General features: G+C 46.8%; 1 protein-coding gene across 1 annotated transcript in view; it reads right to left on the bottom strand.

Moving 5' to 3' along the window:
* The window catches only part of GRAP (GRB2 related adaptor protein), a 426,467-nt gene that overhangs the window by 106,745 nt on the left and 295,560 nt on the right, over window positions 1-24,162 (bottom strand). The window contains exon 4 of the mRNA XM_078664213.1: window positions 10,604-10,772. Within this exon, the coding sequence (XP_078520339.1) occupies window positions 10,604-10,772 (169 nt within the window). The remainder of the gene's footprint in view (window positions 1-10,603; window positions 10,773-24,162) is intronic.

Here is a 24,162-nt window from a genome sequence, read left to right as displayed (position 1 = left end):
ACGGACACAAAACAGCTTCCTCTCATGGAAACTAATGGAGTAGAGCCTTACAATAAAACCCCATTGACAATAGTGCTAAATTACAATAGATTAGTTAAAATATAAATACATTTAAGTTAATTTTTAACAAAATCTAACAATAAGACATTTTTTTAATGTAATATAGTTTAATAACATTTATTTGAAAATTGATTTAACAATTTTTTTTTAATATAATATAATTAGGAAACTTCTATTCCGTGCATCACTTTTAATAATTTATAAAATATAATTTTAAATTAGTTTAATATCTTTAAAAATATTTCATTTGATATTTAGATGTAATTATTAAAGCTGTAACTTTTTTACATAATTTTAAAATTAAAATAAATACATACAATTATTTAACAATAACATTTTACATTTTCTAAAGTTTTACACTTTTTCCTATACTTTATCATATGGAGATCGCTGCACTGGTGGTGGAGATCTTCACCTACATGTGAAAAGTCACCGGTAGTAACTTTAAATGATTACCTTATTTTAAAGTGTTTGTTTTCAATCCAAATAACATACTATCATGTATACCGCTCCTTTTCAATCCAAATAACATACTATCATGTCTACCCCTCAAATTAATTTCATATTTCCCTATATTAATTCCCCACTAATCCTGTTTGGGTTCCAGAGTAGCGAGCTACCCGCCAAACAGCATTTGAACACCTCATCAGGGGTAGCAAGCGCTATATAAATGCAAACCTTTCCCTCTTCTATCCCTCCACTATCCTTCTCAAATCAAATTACAGACTAACATATCCACCGCTAAAATTAATTTCATATTTCACTATACTGATTCACCACTAATCCTTCTGGGTTTTGGAGTAGAGTGTTACTTGCTGAAAAAGTGCTTCAATGCCTCGTCAGGGGTAGTAACCACTATGTAAATGCAATTACAATACAATACAATATGTATTTATGATGTATTCAAAAATACAAAACGTTATGTATAGAATTGATTGAAATCCATTTAAATGTTTCCTTATAAAATAAGTTGCATTTATTTTAAAATTTAAAAACGTTATTAAAATATGTTAGCGTTAAATAATATTTATTTTTAAAATACATATATAATGTTTTTTCATCCATTTATTTAAATGTATATGTATATTTAAAAAGTCGAAATAAATTATTTAAATTTATAATTATTAGCCAAGGGATTCTAGTTCAAGTCCTTACTTCTTTTATTTTCTACGGGAGGCCGTTGCAGTATCAGTGGTTTGCCATGCATGGTGCTGGACTTACTACTGCTCTCTTCCGCTGTAGTAACTTATTCTTGTACATTTGTATCCACCCTGTTTCAGGGGATGGAGGCATATAAGTCTACACTTTTGAGTAACTTTACAGTCGTAAATGGTGAATAGCCAAAAAAAGTATGTGTACTCAAAAGTGTTAGCGTAAACTTACACTTGTAGATTTACTCATGCGTTAATTTACCTTTGTGAATTGGCCCGCATTTGTTTCCGTTTTGTGCTTCTACAGCAGGAAAATGATTATATAATGTGTTTATAGTTTGTGCTTGTAAACGTTGCTAAAGGAATTAAAAATAAATCTGGTAATGACCCTCCACCACAGTTATGAGCTTAAACTACACTGTATCAGCACTTCCCCTCCATCACTGATACCACAGGGCACAGCAAAAGCAGGAGCTGCCACTGTCGAGGAGAGGCACTTGGTTAGTGGCACAGTGAAAACAAGGCTCCTCAGCAGTGCATCTCAGCTCTGCTATTGATAAAGGTCTTGTGCAGGGATAGTATCCGGTTCCAACCAATATGTTAATATCGAATATATGTTGTATTCTTTATTTGCTTCGTTAAGAATATATATATATATATATATATATATATATATATATATATATATATATATATATATATAGTATTTTATTTATTTTATTTTGAAAGTTTATTATAGCACGAACACGACCACTGAGGGTATCAGAGCGCTTTACAGATTATGTAACGCAAGGCAATAAGCATACAAATCAGAATAAACAAAGCAACAAATTCAAAGTCTAAAATTATCCAACATACTCGTGAAGACAAAGCAAAACACATCAGCATCAACAGAGGGAGAAAAAAAGATCACAGTCAAGAATTGTCCGATAGACTTGTGAACAAGGTGGCTGGGCAAGAGTCAACCGGTATAGACCCAGAATCAGAGGAAGGTGCCAGGCTAAGGCAAAATGTTTTCCTTTGGAGCCCTTTGACTTCTTTTTTGAAGAAGACAGTAGACGGGTTCACCCTGACTTCGGGGTGGGGTGGGGGGGGGGGGGGGGTAGGGAGGTCCAGATCCTCGGAGCCATCCCTGAAAAGGCTCGGTTATAGGTCTTTTTTTCCTTCAATTTTTTAGGTTTAAGCAGAAGCGAGACCGAGGCCACAGAAACACACATCACGCATTTTTTATCCCGTAGTTTTTTAGATCGCATATGCTTTTACAATGTTTGCCTTTACCACCCATTGTTTATATATATATTTAGATATATAAACAATGTATTTGTCAAGGAGACCCCCCACAACCCCACCTTACCTAAAACGGGAGGTAAAGGCATATGTTGTAAAAGCATTTGCGTTCTAAAAACAAGCGTGAAAAAAAATGTGTGGTAAAGGTACAGCGAGGTAAAAACCTCGTTGTAAAGGCTGTTTCCCTCCAACAAGTATGCAAGTTGTTTTGAAAAAAAGAAAGAAATGGTACATTCTGGGTCATGTAGTGCCATGGTGTGTCAAATAAAAAAATAACCATAAGTATATACGACAACTTCGCTGTAGCCAGTAAAGCCAAACGTTTTAGAAGTAATGGGACTTCCCAAATGCTACCTTCATACTACGCCTGAAATCTCAGCGCAGTACAGAAACATCTCAATACATAAAGAGAGGTCACTACAAGAATACGTCACACATTCAGGTATGAAGATAAGCCAAAGCAAACACAAGGAGATGATGGACGGAGCGCTGAAACTGTTCAGACACTCACCCCAGTCACAGATCTGGGTTGAATGCGTCATCGTTCTTTAGCTCACTTCGCCACCCCAGTTCAGATCCAGCCATATGCAAATCAGTCTTGACCCTGTGCCTCATGGGAACAACAGTCAAGCCCGAACTGCCTAGCCAAGTCTTCCCTGAACCGGAAACAAGCATATTGGGACCAGTTTCAGGGTAACACCCCTCATCACCCAAGCCACACTAGGCCCACACCTACCACCACATCATTCAACCTTTTACATGGAACACACTAGTAGGTACTGCTCACAGGGCAGACACATCATCATATGCACATCAATTCAGTGACAGCGTTAGGGTGTCTCTGCCGCTAAAGTTTTCAATGATTTAAAATAAGTAATACCTTTGTCCTAAAACGTGCTAGATCCCTAGTTGGATAGAATTCACAGAGTAATCTACCAAACCTAAATCATTCTATTATATAAATAAATTGTGACAGACCTTAACGTTGTTTGATTTCTCTTTCCTACATGTTCTTCACAACAAGGCTCTGGGCAAATACAGTCTCAAAACCTCTGAGGCCCGCCTTTGCAATCTGGATACATGTAGGGTGGAGTCAGTGAGAATTGTGATCTCACCTCTCTCTGTAATGAGCCTAGAAAGGGTGTGGAAAGGTGCTTTGCATGATATGCTGCTTCGTACAGCCTGAGCTGGGGAGTAAAACGCCTGAGGTTGTTTTTCATCCCAGCTCCCAATGTGAGGTGAAATACAAGGGTTGTGAGTAGGCAAACCCTATCGACATTGCAGTGAGGCGTCAAGCACACGTTCCAACATGCGCAGTGAGCCTCCTGGTTTATAAAAACGTAGGCACAAAAAGGCCAGGGAATTTGATTAGAAAAAAAAGTAGGCACAAAAAATACAGGGGGCTTGTACCCTTGTGCAGAAACTACCTGCTTTCTATTACTAGAGACATTAGGGGCCAGATATATAAAGTTATTTTCAACTCGCAAACAGCCTGATTTGCAGAATCGGGCCGTTTGCGACTTGAATATTTTTTTTAATGTACAAAGCCCTATTTGCAATTTGGTAAGCTATTGTCAAAGTGCAAATTGAGTTTGCGAGTTGCTATTAGGAAGGGGCGGATCAAGGGTGTCCCTTTCTAATATCGAGTCCCACTGGTATGTAGGAATGTTTTTAAAATGGGAATGCCGTCGCAAAACATTCGTAGTTACCACCAACTTCAAATTGGTGGTAACCCGTTCGCAAACAGGAAATAATCCCAAGGGACCATTTCCCCTTTGTGAACGTGCTGGCAACATTTTGTAAGAGCAGGCAGTGGTCCCTTAGACCACTGCCTACTCTTAAAAAATTAAAAGGAATCTTTTCTTTTTTCTTTTTTAAATGCATCCACTTTTCCTATAAGGAAAACGGGCACCATTTCAAAATAAAAAACTACTTTATTTAAAAAGCAGTCACAGACTGTGAGTGCCGGCCATTTCCAATGAGCCGCAAATTGCAACCTGCGTCATGAATATTAATGAGGCAGGCCCCTTGTGATCCATTGAAAATCGCAAACACTGCAAAACACAATGTTGTACATTACTGTTTGTGATTTCCTAATAGCTAATCACAAAAATTCGCTGCTAAGAATTTGCAAATGGAAGTCTATTTACATGTTGCCTTGATCACTTTAATCTAGGGCAAGAAAGGGTAAAAAAACTCCAAGCCTATTTAGTCTGAAATTGGAGGAAAGTGTCAGGAGAGGTTCACTGGATCTATAGTTTTCCTAAACAATGAATACGGAGACACTTAGGGGCCGATTATGATGGCGGACGGACCTGAGTCCGTCCGCCACCATAGAGTAGGAGGGAACCTCCGCATTGCCTGCGGAGTTCCCTCCTGTGCAATTAGGATGTGACCGCCTCCCTGGCGGTCACATCCTCAATCTTTAACATTGCGGCGGGTGCAGCTTCAAGCTGCACCCGCCGCAATGTTAAAAAGGCATGCACGGCATTTGCGTGCACAAAGCAGCAGGCACCGCGCGGTGCCTGCCGCTTTGTCCACACAAATGCAGGGGGGTACCATAGGTACCCCCCATGTGCACCCCCCACCCCCCTTCACCCAGGGGGCCCGCAACGGGACCCCGAAGTGAAGGTCCGTATGCTTTCCACGGCGGAAAAGCCGCTGTGGAAAAGCATACTTTCTACGCGATCATAATATGGCTGGCGGTGTCTGATAGACACCGCCAGCCATGTTATTGCTTTTCCGCCGCGGTCGGAAGGCGACCGCGGTGGAAAAGCAGCGGACTGAAAAACGATCCCCCAGCCATCCTAATCTGGCAGGGGGTCTATTTCAGTCCGCAGCGGTTTTCCCGCATCCTCCGGGCCGGCGGTGGATTCCGCCGGCCCGGAGGATGCGGGAAAACCGCCATCATAATGTGCCCCTTAATCTGGGCCATGTAATCTGTTTGTGAATTCAGAACATTTCCTCTCCATGGAGCAATCTTACCTACGTTCACATGCATGCCAACGGCTGGGCTTGTATCAAGAGCCTGTCTGCTTTACCACAGTCATACTCCACCTGTTGAGTAACAGATCAGCTAACCTCCCCTGCCAGGGTCTTGTTCTTACATGGTTATTTGGCATTATTTCACCTCTCATTACTTCACCCTTTTTATGGCATTTCTGCACCTGAGACTACATTTGCCTGGGGGAAAGTGGAAGGCAGGAAAAAGGGTTCAGCTTGGAAGCAGACTCTCTCTTCCAACCTTTAATTTATTTCTTCTGAAGGTTTTCTTTGTGTGCTGCCTGCATGATGCATTTGCAAGATTACTTTTCCGCCTAATTAATGTCACGTGTGTGTGTTTTTCCCATGCAATCACCTGCATTGTATTTGTTTAGCAATCAAGAGAACCTTCGGAGCACAATGTATGAAATAGTTAAAGACTAGAGTGCAAAACTCAGCTATGAATGTAGTACTGAATGCAGGTTTAGTGTAGAAAGCAACGTAAACTTCAATATATTAGATTGACAATAGCAGAACAGGCAGAATCACTTTATGCCTAGATAGTAGGATATCTGCACAGAGATAAGGTTAAGCCAGGAGTATAGAAGTTATGTTATGCCAATAGTTTTGCATTTTTTGGCCAGATGTAATATGCATTTTTCAGTTGCGAGCGAGCGAGTGGTCGAACAACTGCTATTAGCCATGAGCTAAATCCAATTTATGAGTTATAGCTTTTTACTAACCCTAAAAATGAGTTTTGAAATGGTTAAGAAATCTCTATTTGAAAGGGGCATAGCACCGATGTAACTTTCAAATAATGATTCTTATCCATAAAGTGTAATGAATTAGAATTGAAATAGTGGTCATACTCAAAAAGTTACCGACCCCCAAGTTGTGGTATTAACCCATTCGCAAAAGGGAAGTGGTCCCATGGGGACCCCTTCCTCCTGTAAATATCAACAATGTTTGTCTGGCAGTAGGTAGTGGTCTATAGCACCGCTGTAAACTTTCAATCAAACTAAATGAAAAAATATAAGTTGTCCTTTCAAACTCTGTTACCTTTAAGGAAATTGCACTGTGTAACAAAAAAGATTACTTTATTAAAATGTTATCATAGACATGGTGGTCTGCTGACATCTTAAGACCACCATCCCTATGATGGCAGCCGATGGTAGTGAATTGCAATTTACAAACTGCCTCATAAATATTTATGAGGTTAGTCAGATTCTGACTATCTACCATTCAGGTTTTTGAGAACCGACCTGTTAGTACATAGGCCGGTTTGTAAAATCTTTACAGGTTGCAAAAATCCTGGTCGCGGTTTGTGGCTAGTATTTTGCAACATGATTTTCATACATTTGGCTCTAAGTGTAGCCTAGAGTAAACGCCAGATATAGGGTGCGGCAGGTGTAGTATATTCTATCAGCATGGCAGAACACTTTGCGACCATCAAGATGAGGCTACTCTGCCCGCCTGACTTAGAGATGTCCATCGGCCCAGGGCACATCTCTTACATTGAAAGTGTGTCTTGTGGCTTTGTCAACATGACAGAGCTGCCAGGCACACTTCCAATATCCTTTTTTATTTTCAAAAAGAAAATCCCAAAGCTGCATTTTCTTTTTCAAATTGAAAAATGCAATGACCCCCTCGCCATGGGAGTTTCTCCCATGGCGTAGGGATAGGGGCCATTAAAATGTTTTTACTTTCACTTACACGTTGAATGGCGGTCTGTGAAAGTAAAAATATGTCATTTGATCACCCACTCTAAATTGGGTGGGAGGACAAATGGGAAACCCTCTGGCGACCCTTACTCCGGCAGGCCATCAGAGGTGTAAGAGGTGGAGATGAAATACTCAGGCCCTAATCAAAGAGAAGAAAGCAGATTAACTGGCACTTGCAGAAAACAGGTCAGCATAGATATTGACTATTACATTAATCAAAAAGGCAAGAATGTGTTTAAAGCAACAGTTTAGTCATCAATTTGATTTAAATGGGTAGAAAAATGAAAAACGGGTTAGTTGCCTAGCATAAGACTATAAAGCAGGGTATACTGAGAGTACAGACAAAAGTTTAAGTCAAGAGTTTATAAAATCATAAATGTCTAAAGTATAAAATGACAGTTACATAACAGTATACAAAGAAGGTTAAAAACCACAAAAAGTAAAGAGAGCAAGTAGGTTGAGCTGAGACTATAGGTGAATCATTAAAAAAAGTAATTTAAGTAGGAATTGCAATAGAAAGGAAAGCAGATTAAGTCAATTATGAAGATATCAGGTTAAATCAAAAATATAAAAATTGGTTAAGACAAGAGTATACAAATGTATTATAAGGCAATTGCCAAGAGTATAGAGAACAATCTAGTTTCAAAATTTTAGAAACATAATAGTTTGAGAAGTCTGTTCAGTCAATAATTTAAAATGCATAGCCAAGTAAACCCAACTAGATGTTATGACTGCACATGATCAATATTTCATGATTTAATGGTTCCCGGGGATTGTAGACAAGTACAGTAGCTAGAGTAGCTGGGAAAGTATGTACATGGATCAAAACATTTTTTGGGGATGCCAAGGAGACGCGTCCGTCAACAAGAAGACGACTGGAGTCAGTTAGGAGCCTTTTGATTTATGGATGCAGTTAAGAGAAAGGAACACCAATGGGTGACATCCTAACATGTCTTTTTGACATATAAGCAAGTAATTTGTCAAATCAGCTTATGACCTATTTTGCAGGCACCATTTCAGTGGAATTCTTTATAAGAATCCTGGTCTGTTGATTTCCTTTTTAAAAACATAAAATGTTGGAATAGTTATCGATGGCGGGTATACCATGAAAAAAGCGGCTGAGGTTTGTATCCTCAAGGGTATTTTGTATCCTCAGGGGCACGTAGTCTCAGTGAGGAATAAAAAGAGGTCCCCTTGGAAGTCCACAGGGGTTTCAGCAATTACCATTGTTACCACTGCAGTGCACACCTTTTTTCCACAGTGTAAACCCTTTTTCAAACCATGTGGCAGTTTTGATGAGATGAAACATGTTTGGGAATGGCCTATATCTCTAAAAATATTGAAAGTGAAACTCTCTGCCAATGTCCTTCAGGACATATGGGTACTGCTGCTTAAATGTGTTCAAATAATACATCGAATCAACATAACGATATAAAGAAAACCATCCAGTGATTCCATGGAGCATCTGAGGATGAAGGATTCACTTGTGGTACCAGTGGAAGACATAAATGAAAGGAACTTTGTTTCTTTAAAACAGCAAAGTAGGGTGGTTAGAATCCACCCTACTTGGCAAAGACAAAAAGACAAAAATTTAATTTGTTGTATTATTTTGAGCACATTTGAGCAGCAGCACCCTTAGGTACTGAAGAAAGACGCAACACTAGTTTGGTCACTGGCTGAAACATGTCGCCCTTTGTGACACAGAGCGGGTTAAATTAGTCCTGCAGTACCATGCTGTTTTTCAATCCTAACCCAGGGTCGCCCTATTAAAGAATTTGTAGTGGACCCTGTAGGCAGTCTTAATCGCTGTATTTCCTCATTTGCTCTGCTGCCTGCACCACCCCAAGCTCTACTATTGGGTATATAGTATATACCTCCCTTAGTACAAAAACATCCCTGAGCTCCTTCCTCTCAGTGAGGGGATTGTAGTCCATATCGTGACTAGGCATCACAATACGAGGAGGTTCCCCTATGATGAAGCATGCCACCATTGGTGGGTGAGGGAACCCCTTCTAAGAAAGGATTTCTCCTGGGTGGTAGGCCCTTCATTAGCAAGGCTAGTAATGTTTCCATACCCAAGGGTTTACTTTTGTGGTGTAAAAACTACCAAGCAAGAGCAGAGCAGGAAGATAATGCTCCTCAACATCACAAATTATTGATAAGTTTATGTTTATCCTCTAGTCATTTAACGCCTTAACCGCAGCGGTTTTTTCCGCCGCGGTGCGGGCGTTCTAAAGAGTGGACGGCATTGCACCCGCGAGGTTGGCCGACGGGAGCACGGAAGGGGTTAAAACATCTGAACCTGTCATTATAATGGATTTAGAAGTGAAGATGTGATTAGAGTTCCTGTCTTTGTTAAAGGTAGAGTAATAGTAGATATGTCTCATGAGGCAAAGCTTGTTACCCCATGTATCTAAAGAGAGTGTGCAAGAACTCCTAAGATCATTATTATTTTGCAGCAAGACATTTAGGGACTTATTACAAGTTTGGAGGTCCTCCTGTCGGCCCGCCACCACCGTGCTGCAGGGAGGACTGCCAAGCCTGTCATGTGCCTGCCTGCCGGATTATGAGTGCCATCCAGGGTGGCAGGCAGTGCTGCAGCGGTCTCACAGCAGCAGCTGTATAAGGCTCATAGGAGAGCCTTAACAGCAGACCGCCGCTGTGACAGTACCTGCAGCACGTTCCTGCATGGTGTGGCATGCATGCCACACTGTGCAGGAACAGGGGGTGCAATTCCAGGAGGGCAAAATATGCACCCCCGCATGTACCCCCAGGCCCAGATTTGGCTTCCTTTTCTGCATGTCAGCCACCCTATTCATACCGGGCTCACTACCATGAAAAGGGTGGTGGATATGTAGGTCGTAATATGCTTGGTGGTGCGGACATCAGTACCGTCAGCATATCGAGGCCAGTTGCAGACCGCTGACGCGCAAGGATCCTTGATTCTGGCGGAGCCAGATGTCTCGTGGTGGTCTGACCACCACACTCAGTATACTGTGGGCGGACCAGCAGTGGTGGCGGTGGTTGGACCGCCACAGCAAGTACGGTGGTCCTGAGGACTGCCATAGTCGTAATAAGGCCCTTAGTGTAAATGAAGAATAGATGGGTCGCACAAAAGTCATGCTATTAAATCATTTATATTATAAAATTGTGTACCAGATTCATCACAGTCTATCAGTAGCTATTACATTTTGATAATTTTAACTAACACTTGGACCATGTCTGCAAGGAGCCATGGTCAAAAACCAAGGTCAGACTACAATACTATTTCTCATGGCAATGATGGGAAGTTCATCCTTACAAACATACTGAGGTAGTTTCATTCAGGTCAGTCATCTGTCTGAGGATTCTCTCATTTCTGTCCATTCATACTCAAATCATATCTGAGAAATTTGACAGTACCTCAGCTTTGTGAGCCTCATCCCTGAGAAATATCTGCTGCTTCTTGGCGATAGTTGTTGTCCGGTAGAAATCCACCAGCTCATTCAAAGAGTTGAACTTCTCCTCCCACAAAAAATATTTACCACTTCGTTCACGGAGGACTTTGAAATGTTGCACATGTTCTCCGTAGCTGTGGGGACAAGAAGGAGCATAGATTAATATAATGACTTCAAACTTTCTTAGACCAAGTTGACTATCAAAAAATGATATAAGGAGGCTTACTTCCATGCTTTATTTTTTCAGTTTACAAGGAGTTAAGCATGATGGAGATCTTAAGGCTTCTCATTTTAAGTTGTTTTAATTGATTCAACAAGCCTATTTAGCAAAGTGTACATCAGGGGAAAAGAAGAAACTGGATCTGATTATTATAGAACAGGCAGTGCTCTCATTTTCTCTTCCTCCAATGTTGCTGTGGAGCTCCTTGAACTGTGCCCTAGCAAACTAATGGCATATTACCAAGGCAGGCGAAATTAAATTATCGCCGATTTTGCGGCTGTTTTCGCCCCCAAAGCGGCAATAATTTAATCGCCCTGTTAGCAAGCTGTCGCTAACATCAGTTAGCGACAGCTTTTAGGTGATAGCGAGCGGTTTGGGGCCCGCTTTGCATGTCAGCGATATTTATCGCTAATGACATGCAAAGTTGGCGTACCCAACTTGTTAGCGACTGAAAGCAGTCGCTAACATCGCTATCGCCTATTATCAACGCAGGCGTAGCGTCAAAAAAATGTGCGCTAAGCGCGAATATCGCTGAAAACTAACGCCTGCTCAGACCAGTTCTTAGCCTGTATATCCAATGGGAGGTGGATATTCAGGCTAAGTCCCTATTAGCGATAATGCCTGAATATCGCTGGATTTCCAGCCGCCGGATATTTTATCGCTTTGGAGATAAACGTTGCTAATAGCACGTTATCTCTGCGATACAATCAGGCGATGCGCGGCGATAAAAAAAATGTCGCTAAGCTAATTTAGTGATAAACATCGCTAGTTATTGATAATATGCCCCTAACTTTTTTGTCATTGAAGTGTGGCATCAGGTCCCATACTGATGTTAACATTGTCTTGGTTTCCTAGGTAAATCCCATATATGGATCAATTCTAATTGTCTAACAAGAGTAAAACATATTTCTCCAGGAAGCAATCTTGCAACTGTGATTTAACTCACCTGAAATGATGTCTTCGATGACTCAACCTCATTTCAGTCCAAACTAGTTTTGATGGTTCATACAACAGATGCAGTGCATTTCTAATACCACAAACAGATCCTCCAAGATAAATTTCAGCACAGATAATCATAAAAGTTGGCATTTTGTAGAGTTTGGTTTGCACTATTTTGCTAAAGGTTCTAGAAGCCCCAAAATAAAACCTGACATTCATCAGGAGAGGGATTTGTGCAAAAAGTCTAATACTGTATGATCAAAATGCCATGTGGCATTGGAAGAGAATTTCTGATAATGCAGAATCCAAATGACAACTGAACGAGTCTATAAAGAATGTACTGGACTTCATTTCATGGTCATTAGAATCAGACCCCTTCCTGGTTCACCTGGTTCACTTTCTGTGGTCAAGTGGAACCATAATACTCAACAGCTGTTGAACTGGGCCGAAGTTGAACTCCAGGAAAAGCCCTATAGGCTCGAGTACAGTTCACTTCCTTCAGGTATAGGTGCGCTGAGAGATTTCTAGTTCAACCACCATTGAGTGCACTGCTGAGGGCGAAGCACACTTTTGTTATGAGCTCATACAAAATGTTCTGCTGCTGAGAAATAATGCTCTGAACCACAGATACAAAGGGATTGAAAACCTCAATGAGCTCCTCCTCAGAACATACTTTTAGCCAACATATTTGGAAATCGTGAAATAATTGTAATACTTTTAAACGATTTTCCCCAAAAACATATTTTGGTGAAATGACACTCTTAATCCAAGTGGATAGTTTTAGACTTGCTTTCTCACTGACCTTTTTTTGGGCATTAAGGGCCATATGTATTGTTGGACAGGCCCCACGAAGGGCTCGCTCCCTCCCCGCATGACAGGGCCCAGACATCGGCTCTCCGGGTGCTACCCGCAGAAACAACCCGCAACCCGCCCCCCTCCGGGACGCCTGCTCCCGGATATCTCTGTGCCACGGGCCCAGGCCCCCGTCAACCCCATTGCCCGGCCCAGCCGCCATCTTGGACACTGCACCACGCGGCCGCGTGGCCTCGGCTCGACCCCAACCCTGGGCCTGGCCGGGCCCCGACATCCCGGCACCACCATCCATCCAGGAGGTGAACGGACCACTTGGCAGGTTAATGGGAGAAAGAAGTGTCTATGGCTCTCCCCCGCCAGGTGCCGATCGCCCCCAGCCTCCCCGGGTGCTGGCTCCACTCCCCTGCTGGGTGTCTGGACTCCCTCATCCCGGACCTCCCGACCTCCCAGTGCGAGGGTCCGGACATCAAAGGGCGCCAGACCTATAACTGAGGCAGCCCCAGAGCAGGAAGGCAGTTGTATCCTGGAGTCGAGAGACACCGAGAAGAACTCATCCTTGACGGACTGCTGGCGCTGCCGCAGCCCTGCCTTGTGAACTATTGTCCTGCCTGCTGGCGCTGCCGCGGCCTTCTGCACCGTTCATCCTCGTGGGACCTGCTGGCGCTGCCGCGGCCCGTTGTAACCGTCATCCTCGTTGGGACCTGCTGGCGCTGCCGCGGCCCGTTGCCACCTACGACCTCTTCGGGACCTGCTGGCGCTGCCGCGGCCCGTTGCCACCTACGACCTCTTCGGGACCTGCTGGCGCTGCCGCGGTCTGACCCGTCCGAACGCCGAGCTCGAGGATTGTGAGCTACCACCGTTTCACCTCAGTACCTGTAGGTACCAAGACTGTCCCGCTACCCCCTTCCCCTAATAGAGACTAGAATTGAGAGGATCATCGTGTCCTGATCTCCTTGTATCGTACCACCTTACTCAAAGAATTGCCTATAAAAGGTGTTAAGCTGATCTTCGTGTGGTGTCCATCTGTGGGGGGGAAGTTACTTGTCTGTACGCTCGCTGGAGACGGCCCTCACCGGAGGCCTCTCCCCTTGTGCTCGGCTGACCCTCCAGGTCCCCGTCTAACATTGGTGGCCAGCGGCGCGATCCGAACCAAGGCGTACCGTACAGAGAGTAACTTACCCTACGACTAATCCACAATGACGACCAGAGAGAGCGGATCTGCAGAGAAATTCCAGATGGAAAAACTGGAAGAGTACAACCACGAGAGCTAAAACAATTTTGCATAGAACTAGGCATTGCTACCACCGGTCTGAGCACGAAAGAGGACTTCAAACACGCCCTAGAATCCTGGGCAGAGACAAATACCGCTGGACCCCGGGACCTCGAAGCCCCGGAAACAAACACCACCCTGACAGAAGAAAGGAGAACGGACCTCTCCCGGGAAGAGATCCGAGAACGAGAGAAAAATAGACTTCACGAGTTAGAGCTGGCACGGCTCAAATTAGACGGAGAATTGAAACTGGCAGAACAAAAGATGAACTTAGAACACTTACGGCTCCAAGAAGAGCGAGAGGAGAAGCAGAGACAGAGAGAACTCGAAGAAAAAAGACTGACATACGAACACGAGTGCAAGCTAGCGGAGATAGAGATGCGCAAACAGAACAAAGACCTAGGGGTGCCCGAGCAACCGCGCCCCCCAGGTACTACCGAACAGAAGGTCCACATCCCCAAAGATGTGGTCCCGGAATATGTCCGGAACGACGACATACAGCAGTGGTTCAAGGCCTACGAGATCGCCATGACTGCCCACCGGATCGCTCGAAGTGACTGGGGGGCCGGTCTATGGGGGAGATTCGTCAATGAAGGCCGTGATGCCCTGCTGCAGCTTCCGGACCATCAAATGACGTCCTATGACCACATGAAGGCCGCCCTCCTCAGTCGATATGGGCTGACGTCCGAGATGTACCGCCAGAGGTTCCGCAACTGCACCCGCATCCCGGGTACAACCTGGATAGAATATGTGAACTATTTCAGCCGAGCTTTCGAGGGATGGATCAAGGGTAGCAACGTAACCACCTACGAACAGCTCTTCAACCTCATTGTGTGGGAGCACCTCTCCAACAACTGCTTCGTCGAGCTCAGGCAGCACCTCCTCGACAGTAAATTGACTGACCCACGGCAGCTCGCCGCCGAGGCTGACCGATGGGAGAGCACCCGAGTGGCCCGAAGTGGGCCCAATGAGCAGAACAGACCCAACCAAGGTCATCATCGTCCCCGAGGAGGAGGAGGAGGCCCGGGCCGGGGCAGAGACGCCGTCCCGGCCGCTCCCGCGAACTACACCCCGCCCCCGGCCGGCCGGGGCAACCCCCCGATGCGCCCGGGGTTCCGAGCCAACATTACGTGTCATCGATGCCAGCGAGTCGGCCACTATGCCAGTGACCCGACCTGCCCAAAGAACCAGACCCCCGGGCCCCGCCAGGTGGCTGCCGCCGCCCTAGGAGAAGAGCAAGTCTCCGAGGAGCCTGAAGATTACGAGCAGGAGCAGCCCGAGTGGGAACCTGCCGCCATGACCCTGGCCTGCCTAGGGGGGGAGAGACCTGATCCCGCGGGCTCCCCTACCAGCCAACACCAGGAAGTACAGCCAGTGGGTGAACATAAATGGGCGTAAGGCCGAAGCCCTGCGTGACACAGGGGCCAGTGTGACGGCCGTCCGTTGTCACCTGGTGACCCCAGAACAAATCCTGCCAAATGTTCTTTGCCCCGTCCGATCGGCCGACAATTCGGAGAGCCTGTGTCGGATGGCCTGCGTCCCCTTCGAATGGGGAGGAATGTCCGGGATGCTAAAAGTGACTGTCCGCGATGATGCCCCCGTGGACTGCCTCCTGGGGAACGATCTCGAGAGTTCCCCGTGGGCAGCCGTTGAAAGAAGAGAGCACCTGGGGATGTTAGGCCTCCCGGGCTGGGCGTGCGTAACAACCCGGTCCATGGCCGCCGACACCATCCCTAGATCTGAAGAACCCGCATGGCCAGCACCTCCTCCCCCGATCGCTCCGGAGGGAGACTCCATCCCTACCGACACCCCGGAACAGACCCAAGAAGAGCCCGCTCAGCCCCAAGACCTTCCGGACCTGGCTCAGTGGCGTCAGGAAGGGGGGCCCACCCAAGAACAATTCCGGCAAGAGCAAAAGACCTGTCCCTCCCTCGAGGGACTGCGACAGCAAGCGCTCGCCCAGAGCGCAGGAGACACCGCAGGGGCCCACTGGATCTATTGGGACAATGACCTGCTGTACAGCGAACAAAGAGTAGCGGAGCTGGGGACCAGTCGAGTGCTGGTGGTGCCCCTCCGCTTCAGAGACTTCCTTTTGAACCTGGCCCATGATGTCCCCCTGGCTGGACACTTGGGGCAAGACAAAACATACAACCGCCTGGTGACTCACTTTTACTGGCCTAGGATGAGAAATGACGTCTCCAACCACTGCCGGTCCTGCCCGACCTGCCAGGCCAGCGGGAAGAGCGGCCGCAAACTCAAGGCCCCCCTGCAACCATTCCCCGTGGTGACCACCCCGTTCGAAAGGGTGGGAATAGACATTGTGGGGCCCCTGGACCCCCGAACAGCACAAGGGCATCGCTTCATCCTGGTCCTGGTGGACCACGCCACCCGCTATCCTGAGGCGGTTCCCCTTCGAACTGTAACAGCACCAGTGGTAGGGCGAGCCTTAATGGGGATCTTCTCTCGAGTGGGCTTCCCCAGGGAGGTCGTCAGTGACAGGGGCACGAACTTTATTTCAAAATATATGAAATCCCTATGGCAACAGTGCGGAGTCACCTACCGATTCACAACCCCCTATCACCCGCAAGGAAACGGACTGGTCGAGCGATTCAACCGCACTCTCAAGGGGATGATCATGGGGCTGGAAGAACCCCTACGCCGCCAGTGGGACGTGCTACTACCGTGCCTCCTCTTCGCCTACCGAGAAGTCCCCCAGAAGTCCCTCGGCTTCAGCCCCTTCGAACTCCTGTACGGACACCCTGTTCGCGGGCCTCTCAGCCTAGTTAAGGAGGAGTGGGAAATGGCCCCCCTGAAGACCCCTCCAGACGTCTACAAGTACCTCCTGACCCTCCGTAATCAGACCCGGCGATTCAGAGAGCTCGCCAAAGCCAATCTTGAGGCCAGTCAGGAGGACATGAAGAAGTGGTACGATCAACATGCCTCCTCCATCGAATTCGAGCCTGGCCAGCCGGTGTGGGTGATGTCCCCCATCGAACCCTGTGCCTTACAGGACAAGTGGACGGGGCCCTTCAAGGTGATCGAGCGTAAGAGCCCCGTCACCTACCTCATCGACATGGAATCCCCCCGGAACCCCCTCCGGGTCCTCCACGCCAACAGACTCAAACCCCACTTCGTGCGCTCGGAGCTCAGCCTGCTGATGGCCACAGACAGTGGAGCTGAAGAGGACTCCGAGCCCCTCCCTGACCTGCTGGGGACCGGGGAAAAAGATGGTTCAGTGGACGGGGTCCAACTCTCCGAGGCCCTGACCCCGGAGCAGCGCCAAGACTGTCGGGCCCTCCTGCTGCAATTTGCACGCCTATTCTCCCTCACACCCGGGGTCACCCCCTGGTGCCTGCACGACGTGGACACCGGCGACAGTCCTCCTATCCGACACCGGCCGTACCGAGTACCAGATCGGGTACGCACCTGCATCCAAGAAGAAGTCTCCAAGTTGCTCGCCCTCGGAGTCATCGAACCCTCGGACAGCCCCTGGGCCAGCCCGGTTGTACTGGTCCCCAAAGCTGCGGCCCCGGGCACCACACCCGAGCTCCGGTTCTGCGTCGACTATCGGGGTCTGAACGCTGTCACCCGAACCGACGCTCACCCCATCCCCCGAGCCGACGAGTTAGTTGACCGCATGGGGGCGGCCCGCTACCTAAGCATCTTCGACCTGACGGCGGGCTACTGGCAGATCGGCCTCACCCCCAGGGCACAAGAACGATCCGCTTTCTCCACCCCGGATGGACACTACCATTTCAGAGTGATGCCCTTCGGCATGAAAAACGCTCCAGCCACGTTTCAACGACTTGTGAACCAGGTATTGGCGGGCCTCGAGGAGTTCAGCGCCGCCTACCTGGACGACATCGCGGTGTATAGCCGCCACTGGTCAGACCACCTCCGCCACCTCCGAGGGGTCCTGCAGGCCCTCCAACAGGCCGGCCTCACAATCAAGGCCAGCAAGTGCCAAATAGGCCAGGGGTCCGTGACCTACCTCGGACACCAAGTGGGGAGCGGTCTGGTGGCCCCCCTCCAGCTCAAGATCGCTGCCATCCAGTCCTGGCGGCCCCCCGTAACTCAAACCGAGGTCCGAGCCTTCTTGGGGCTCACCGGATACTATCGGCGGTTCGTGAAGGACTATGGCAGCATTGTTCGGCCCCTCACGGAACTCACATCCAAGACCAACCCAAAAACCGTCAACTGGACTCCCGACTGTGAAGCGGCCTTCGAGAGGCTGAAAGCCGCCATGTGCACCGCTCCTGTGCTCCAGGCCCCCGACTACAGCCGTGAGTTCATCGTCCAGACGGATGCCTCAGACCATGGCATCGGGGCCGTCCTCTCCCAACTGAACCCCGAGGGAGTCGACCAACCAGTGGCCTTCCTCAGCAGACGCCTCCTGCCCCGAGAACAGCGCTGGAGCACCATTGAGCGAGAGGCCTTCGCAGTAGTATGGGCCCTCAAGAAGCTCCGGCCTTACCTCTTCGGAAGCCACTTCCGGGTACAAACAGATCATCGGCCCCTGCAATGGCTAATGCAAATGCGGGGAGAGAACCCCAAACTATTGCGATGGTCCATCTCCCTGCAGGGGATGGACTTCACTGTGGAGCATCGCCCTGGCCAAGACCACGCCAACGCGGACGGCCTGTCCCGCTTTTTCTGCCTCGACGAGGAGAGTCCCCAAGAGGATGGGTGACTCTCCCCGCCTTCAGCTGGGGGGGACGCATGTTGGACAGGCCCCACGAAGGGCTCGCTCCCTCCCCGCATGACAGGGCCCAGACATCGGCTCTCCGGGTGCTACCCGCAGAAACAACCCGCAACCCGTCCCCCTCCGGGACGCCTGCTCCCGGATATCTCTGTGCCACGGGCCCAGGCCCCCGTCAACCCCATTGCCCGGCCCAGCCGCCATCTTGGACACTGCACCACGCGGCCGCGTGGCCTCGGCTCGACCCCAACCCTGGGCCTGGCCGGGCCCCGACATCCCGGCACCACCATCCATCCAGGAGGTGAACGGACCACTTGGCAGGTTAATGGGAGAAAGAAGTGTCGATGGCTCTCCCCCGCCAGGTGCCGATCGCCCCCAGCCTCCCCGGGTGCTGGCTCCACCCCCCTGCTGGGTGTCTGGACTCCCTCATCCCGGACCTCCCGACCTCCCAGTGCGAGGGTCCGGACATCAAAGGGCGCCAGACCTATAACTGAGGCAGCCCCAGAGCAGGAAGGCAGTTGTATCCTGGAGTCGAGAGACACCGAGAAGAACTCATCCTTGACGGACTGCTGGCGCTGCCGCAGCCCTGCCTTGTGAACTATTGTCCTGCCTGCTGGCGCTGCCGCGGCCTTCTGCACCGTTCATCCTCGTTGGACCTGCCGCGGCCCGTTGTAACCGTCATCCTCGTTGGGACCTGCTGGCGCTGCCGCGGCCCGTTGCCACCTACGACCTCTTCGGGACCTGCTGGCGCTGCCGCGGCCCGTTGCCACCTACGACCTCTTCGGGACCTGCTGGCGCTGCCGCGGTCTGACCCGTCCGAACGCCGAGCTCGAGGATTGTGAGCTACCACCGTTTCACCTCAGTACCTGTAGGTACCAAGACTGTCGCGCTACCCCCTTCCCCTAATAGAGACTAGAATTGAGAGGATCATCGTGTCCTGATCTCCTTGTATCGTACCACCTTACTCAAAGAATTGCCTATAAAAGGTGTTAAGCTGATCTTCGTGTGGTGTCCATCTGTGGGGGGGAAGTTACTTGTCTGTACGCTCGCTGGAGACGGCCCTCACCGGAGGCCTCTCCCCTTGTGCTCGGCCGACCCTCCAGGTCCCCGTCTAACATGTATCAAGATACCAATTAGCGATTCTGTAATAGCGATTTTTAAGAAATCGCTATTTCAGAATCGCTAATTGGTGTGTATCAAGAAAATCGCAATATTTTAGCGATTTCTTGATATTTCTTAATTGCGAATTCGCAAATTGCGAATTCGCAATTAAGGAATACTTTCCCATTCATTTCTATGGGCCTCCTGGCCCATAGGAAGGAATGGGAATGTATTCTCAATTTGCGATTTGGTGGTAATTTGCGATTCCTTAAGGGCATTTTGGAATTTTTTTTGCTTAATACATTGCATTTAAGGATTCGCAAAATTTGCGATTCCTTAAATGCAATCGCAAAATAAGGAAAGGCAAAGTTTGCGATTCCTTATTTTGCACCCAAATTCTTTCATACATACCATTTTGCGAAAATGAGTTCGCAAATGCCGAAATTCGCAGAATTTCGGCGTTTGCTAACCCATTTGGCCTTGATACATATGGCCCTAAATATCTTCCATAGTGGCTTTTATCTCCCCATGGGCCTTGACATTAAACTATGATGCCCAAATGTGCAATTTTGGTAATGCACGATTGTCTTTGAAATTCAGGAGTGTGAATCCCCCTATGAGGGAAGAAGAAGGGAAGAATGCATGCTAAGGAAGACTGGTGGGCATAGTTATATGAACTCAGACAAGCAAATAAAGTGGATTTTTAAAACTCTAAAACATCAATACTTAATAAACAAAATGGAATGCTTAGTTGCTCACAATAGGAGTCACTTTACCCTACTCACATCTAGATTAAAAGTTGACTCGAAAAATCCCTCTTATTTCCCCGTTCCAGAGTTAACATTTATGAGGGGCCCGGTAATTCTGGGGGTAGATAAATGATAGGAATTAAAAGTTTTTGTAGGAATAATGTGGAAATAGGTGTGTTCCAGGCCCCTTTCCGCATTCTTCCCTTCGAATTTCCCACAGAGATTTTGACTGTTTTCAGAGAACGTAATTTTACTGTGAAATACATAAATTCCTATTGCAACACTCATTTCCAGGCCCATTAGAATTTACTGGCCACTTGCTAACTGGGCCTCAGAGCCATATTCTAGTCACTCACAATTACTAACACTACACCCTTATATGACTGAGTGCAGGTATCTTGCACATAGGTGCTCCAATGTCCTCAATTTAATGTAATGTGAAAATAGTTAATGTGGTTTACACAAATCATTAAACACTGCTATTGAAGGCAAACCACAAAAGCTTATTTAGATGTAAACAAGCAGTGTAAATGTCAAGCCTGAATTTACGAATAGCACAATGTGAAAACTATGCAACATTATAAAAATCCTTGTCTGTTCTAAATATTGCTCACATTTGTCTCAATATTAAAGGTCACATCTTGTGTTTCTATGTTAAAATAGTCATTATCAAGCGATTTCATTTTTTTTAGTTTGCTTCTGTGTTTCTGAATCTCGTCTACATAATCTAGTCTGGTAATCAGAAAATACCAAGAGCCCATCAATGTCGCAAAGGGAAATTGATCCATGCAAGTATTATGTGGCAACTTCTCAGTTTAGTGACATAATGCAGTAGGGAGAGAGTGTGTAATGTCACCTAATAAGTAAGAAGTCAGGATAAGAATTCTGGGAGTGCAAATAGCCCAAATGTTCCAAATTAAGAACAGTGTAAAACATGTTTTAAATCATGAAAAAAAAACTTTAGAAATTGAATGAATATCCAATTAGTGAAGCTGGCCAAGTGATTTAGCTTGCTTACTTTGCACTTCAAGATGAGGAATATTTTTCAGAATCAGTTTTTTTCTGGTAGCATTCATTTGATGGTACCTTGCAGAACATAATTTTCAATCGTTTGAGAATGTCATTGTGCCACAATCATTGGTGGCACTCCTCCTCCACTACAGGTCTACTTCTTGATGATGTTTTACACTAATTTGATTCCTCCTCAATTCGACTAAGAGGGTTGCTACTCACAATTGTCTTTTGTCATTTTCCCGATGAAGACCCCCTAACTTCCCCTCAAAAGGTCGAAACATTTATGACTAATTATGTCTTGGATTGTTTTTGCTTTATAAATGATACTGGCAAAAATCTCAATCAAATAAACACATTATCCTTTAGACTGAGGGTTTTATAGCCAAAACGTCCCACTTGAATGTATGTACATCTATCCGTCTTTAAACATTTCTGAATTCACTTCATAAATTCACTTTGTGACATAGTGGCCAATAGATAAAGGCACCTGTATGAAAAATAGGTTTACTCAATATGCAAAAGTGCTCTGATGGAACCCCCTCTTTTAAATTAAAGAAATATTTGCAGTACCCAAGATGCTGATATAGTGTGCAGAAATTTGACAAATATCCATGCAAGATGTATTAATATTAAAATATACCTCTGAGTAATCGGGGCAGTAGTCATGTATCTTAGAGGTACACTGGGGTCTTCTATCGATCTATCTATCTATCTATCTATCTATCTATCTATCTATCTATCTATCTATCTATCTATCTATCTATCTATCTATCTATCTATCTATCTATCTATCTATCTATCTATCTTTCTATCTATCTATCTATCTATCTATCTATCTATCTATCTTTCTATCATATATCTATCTATGAGAAAACAGGGCTTTTTTGCAGATGCCTCCCACTTTTTGCCAACATTTGGATTACTAGATGCTGGTTTTTGACTCTGGAAGTGCACTGAAGTCTGTTAAACAGGTTCTAGTGCCAGTGCTCTCTCCCTAAAACTGCTAACTGTAAGTTGGCATACCCAATTGACAAGGTCTTTACCCGCCTTATAAGTCCCTAGTATATGGTACAAGTGGTACCTGGGGCTTGGTTGGTAATGGGGTCCCAGGGCTTGCAGCACTTTTTGTGCCACCCTGAGTGACCCACATAAACTACTGACAGAAGATCTGCCATTGCAGCCTGCAGGTACAGTGCAAACTGCTCCATTCGACTTTGCCCCCACCATGTGTGACAAAGTCAGTGCACTGCTTTTTATATTTGTCAGTCACCCCTAAGGAAGGCCTCCTGATCCCAGGAAGCAGGGCGCAGTGTATTAAAGGTATGAAAATGTAAGTGCAAGCTTATACGTCATTATAGTGGCCTTTAACATTAAAGTACACTATAAGTATTTGGGCTGGCACCCGGGCAAACCCGGGGTCGCTAGCTTCGTTCTTGTACCACCTAAATATGTCGAGTTTGGCGTTAAAAATGCCTTATCACCCCTGACATGAATTCCATCTCGTGGGCGAGGTGGCAAGCATCTAGGTGGCTACCTTAGAGGTTGCCCACCTGGTTGACCCAGTTTCTCTGCGCTTTGGCTGGCAGCCACACTTGCTGTCGCCAAGGCAGGCTTCAGGCCTCTTGCCAGGCAGCATGATCACTCCCAGAAGTCAGGAACAAATGCCTGGGCAGGAAAGAGGTCACACCTCCTCACTCCCATGAAGGCTAGTGAAGTTACACATCAAGGCATCAAAGGCTGCACCACCTCTGATATGCATCAGTGCTGCCTCCCAAAGGAGTAAACAGTCCTCCCCCTGCTCCAGGCATATTTGCTACCGGACATGCAGGAAATTAGATATGCAAAAGAGGTACACCCCCAGAAGACTAGCCACACATCTAGAGGGAGCTGCCTGGTCTATACACATAACGAAGACTTCTGCCATTTTTAAAAGTGGTAGAAATAGTGGGTTCTGCGTAAAAAAAAGAGACTTACACCCCCAATGTGGGGGCAGATTAGCTACAGGGACTGGCAGCCCATTGGCTATTTGCTCCCAAACCCCCATCTCCCCTAAATCTAGTATTTAAGGGACATCCTGACACCAGAATGTTAGTTCTGATCCAACTTGCATCAAAGAGGACACAGAAGAGACCTGCGTCTGCGACAACAGGACATGCACAAAAGAAAAGAGGGATACTCAACACCTGTGGCAACACTCCTGGAACTGATTGAACAAGACTTGTCCTAGGCTAAAGGTTCGTTCCCCCAGACGGAGGGATGCCTGTGAGAGCCAGAGCCAACCTCAGACTCCCTTAAAATGCAGGTAAATTAACACTCTGATTTAAAGAATCGCTGGCCATTGGGCCATCCAAGGGATCGCCTAAAAGGTGAGGGTCCAGTGCATTGTGAGAAATGTAGATCTGCCTTCAAATAAGTTACAGGCCACTACTGTGTTCCCCCAGACATCGAAGAAGTTCCCTGCTGAGAATACCTCTGCCAAGGTTTGTTAGTTGCTGTCTGCCAACTGACACCTGCACTCCACACTGCTTCAAGAGGGAAATTCGCAACACCTTCAATGACCATGCAAGTGGTTCTTCTGTTAATATTTTTTTTATCTTTTTTCCTCCCAGAACTGTCGCAGCACCCCTGTGGCTCCCGTTCAGCACCAAGGATAAACCAGGACAACTGTGCACCAAGGCTCTATGGGTCAGGTAAAATTAAACTGACTGTCATGGCCTGG

This window comes from Lissotriton helveticus, chromosome 10 (assembly GCF_964261635.1).
Source record: "Lissotriton helveticus chromosome 10, aLisHel1.1, whole genome shotgun sequence".
NCBI classification, from domain to species: Eukaryota; Metazoa; Chordata; class Amphibia; order Caudata; family Salamandridae; genus Lissotriton; species Lissotriton helveticus.
This window is presented reverse-complemented; position numbering and strand designations above follow the sequence as displayed.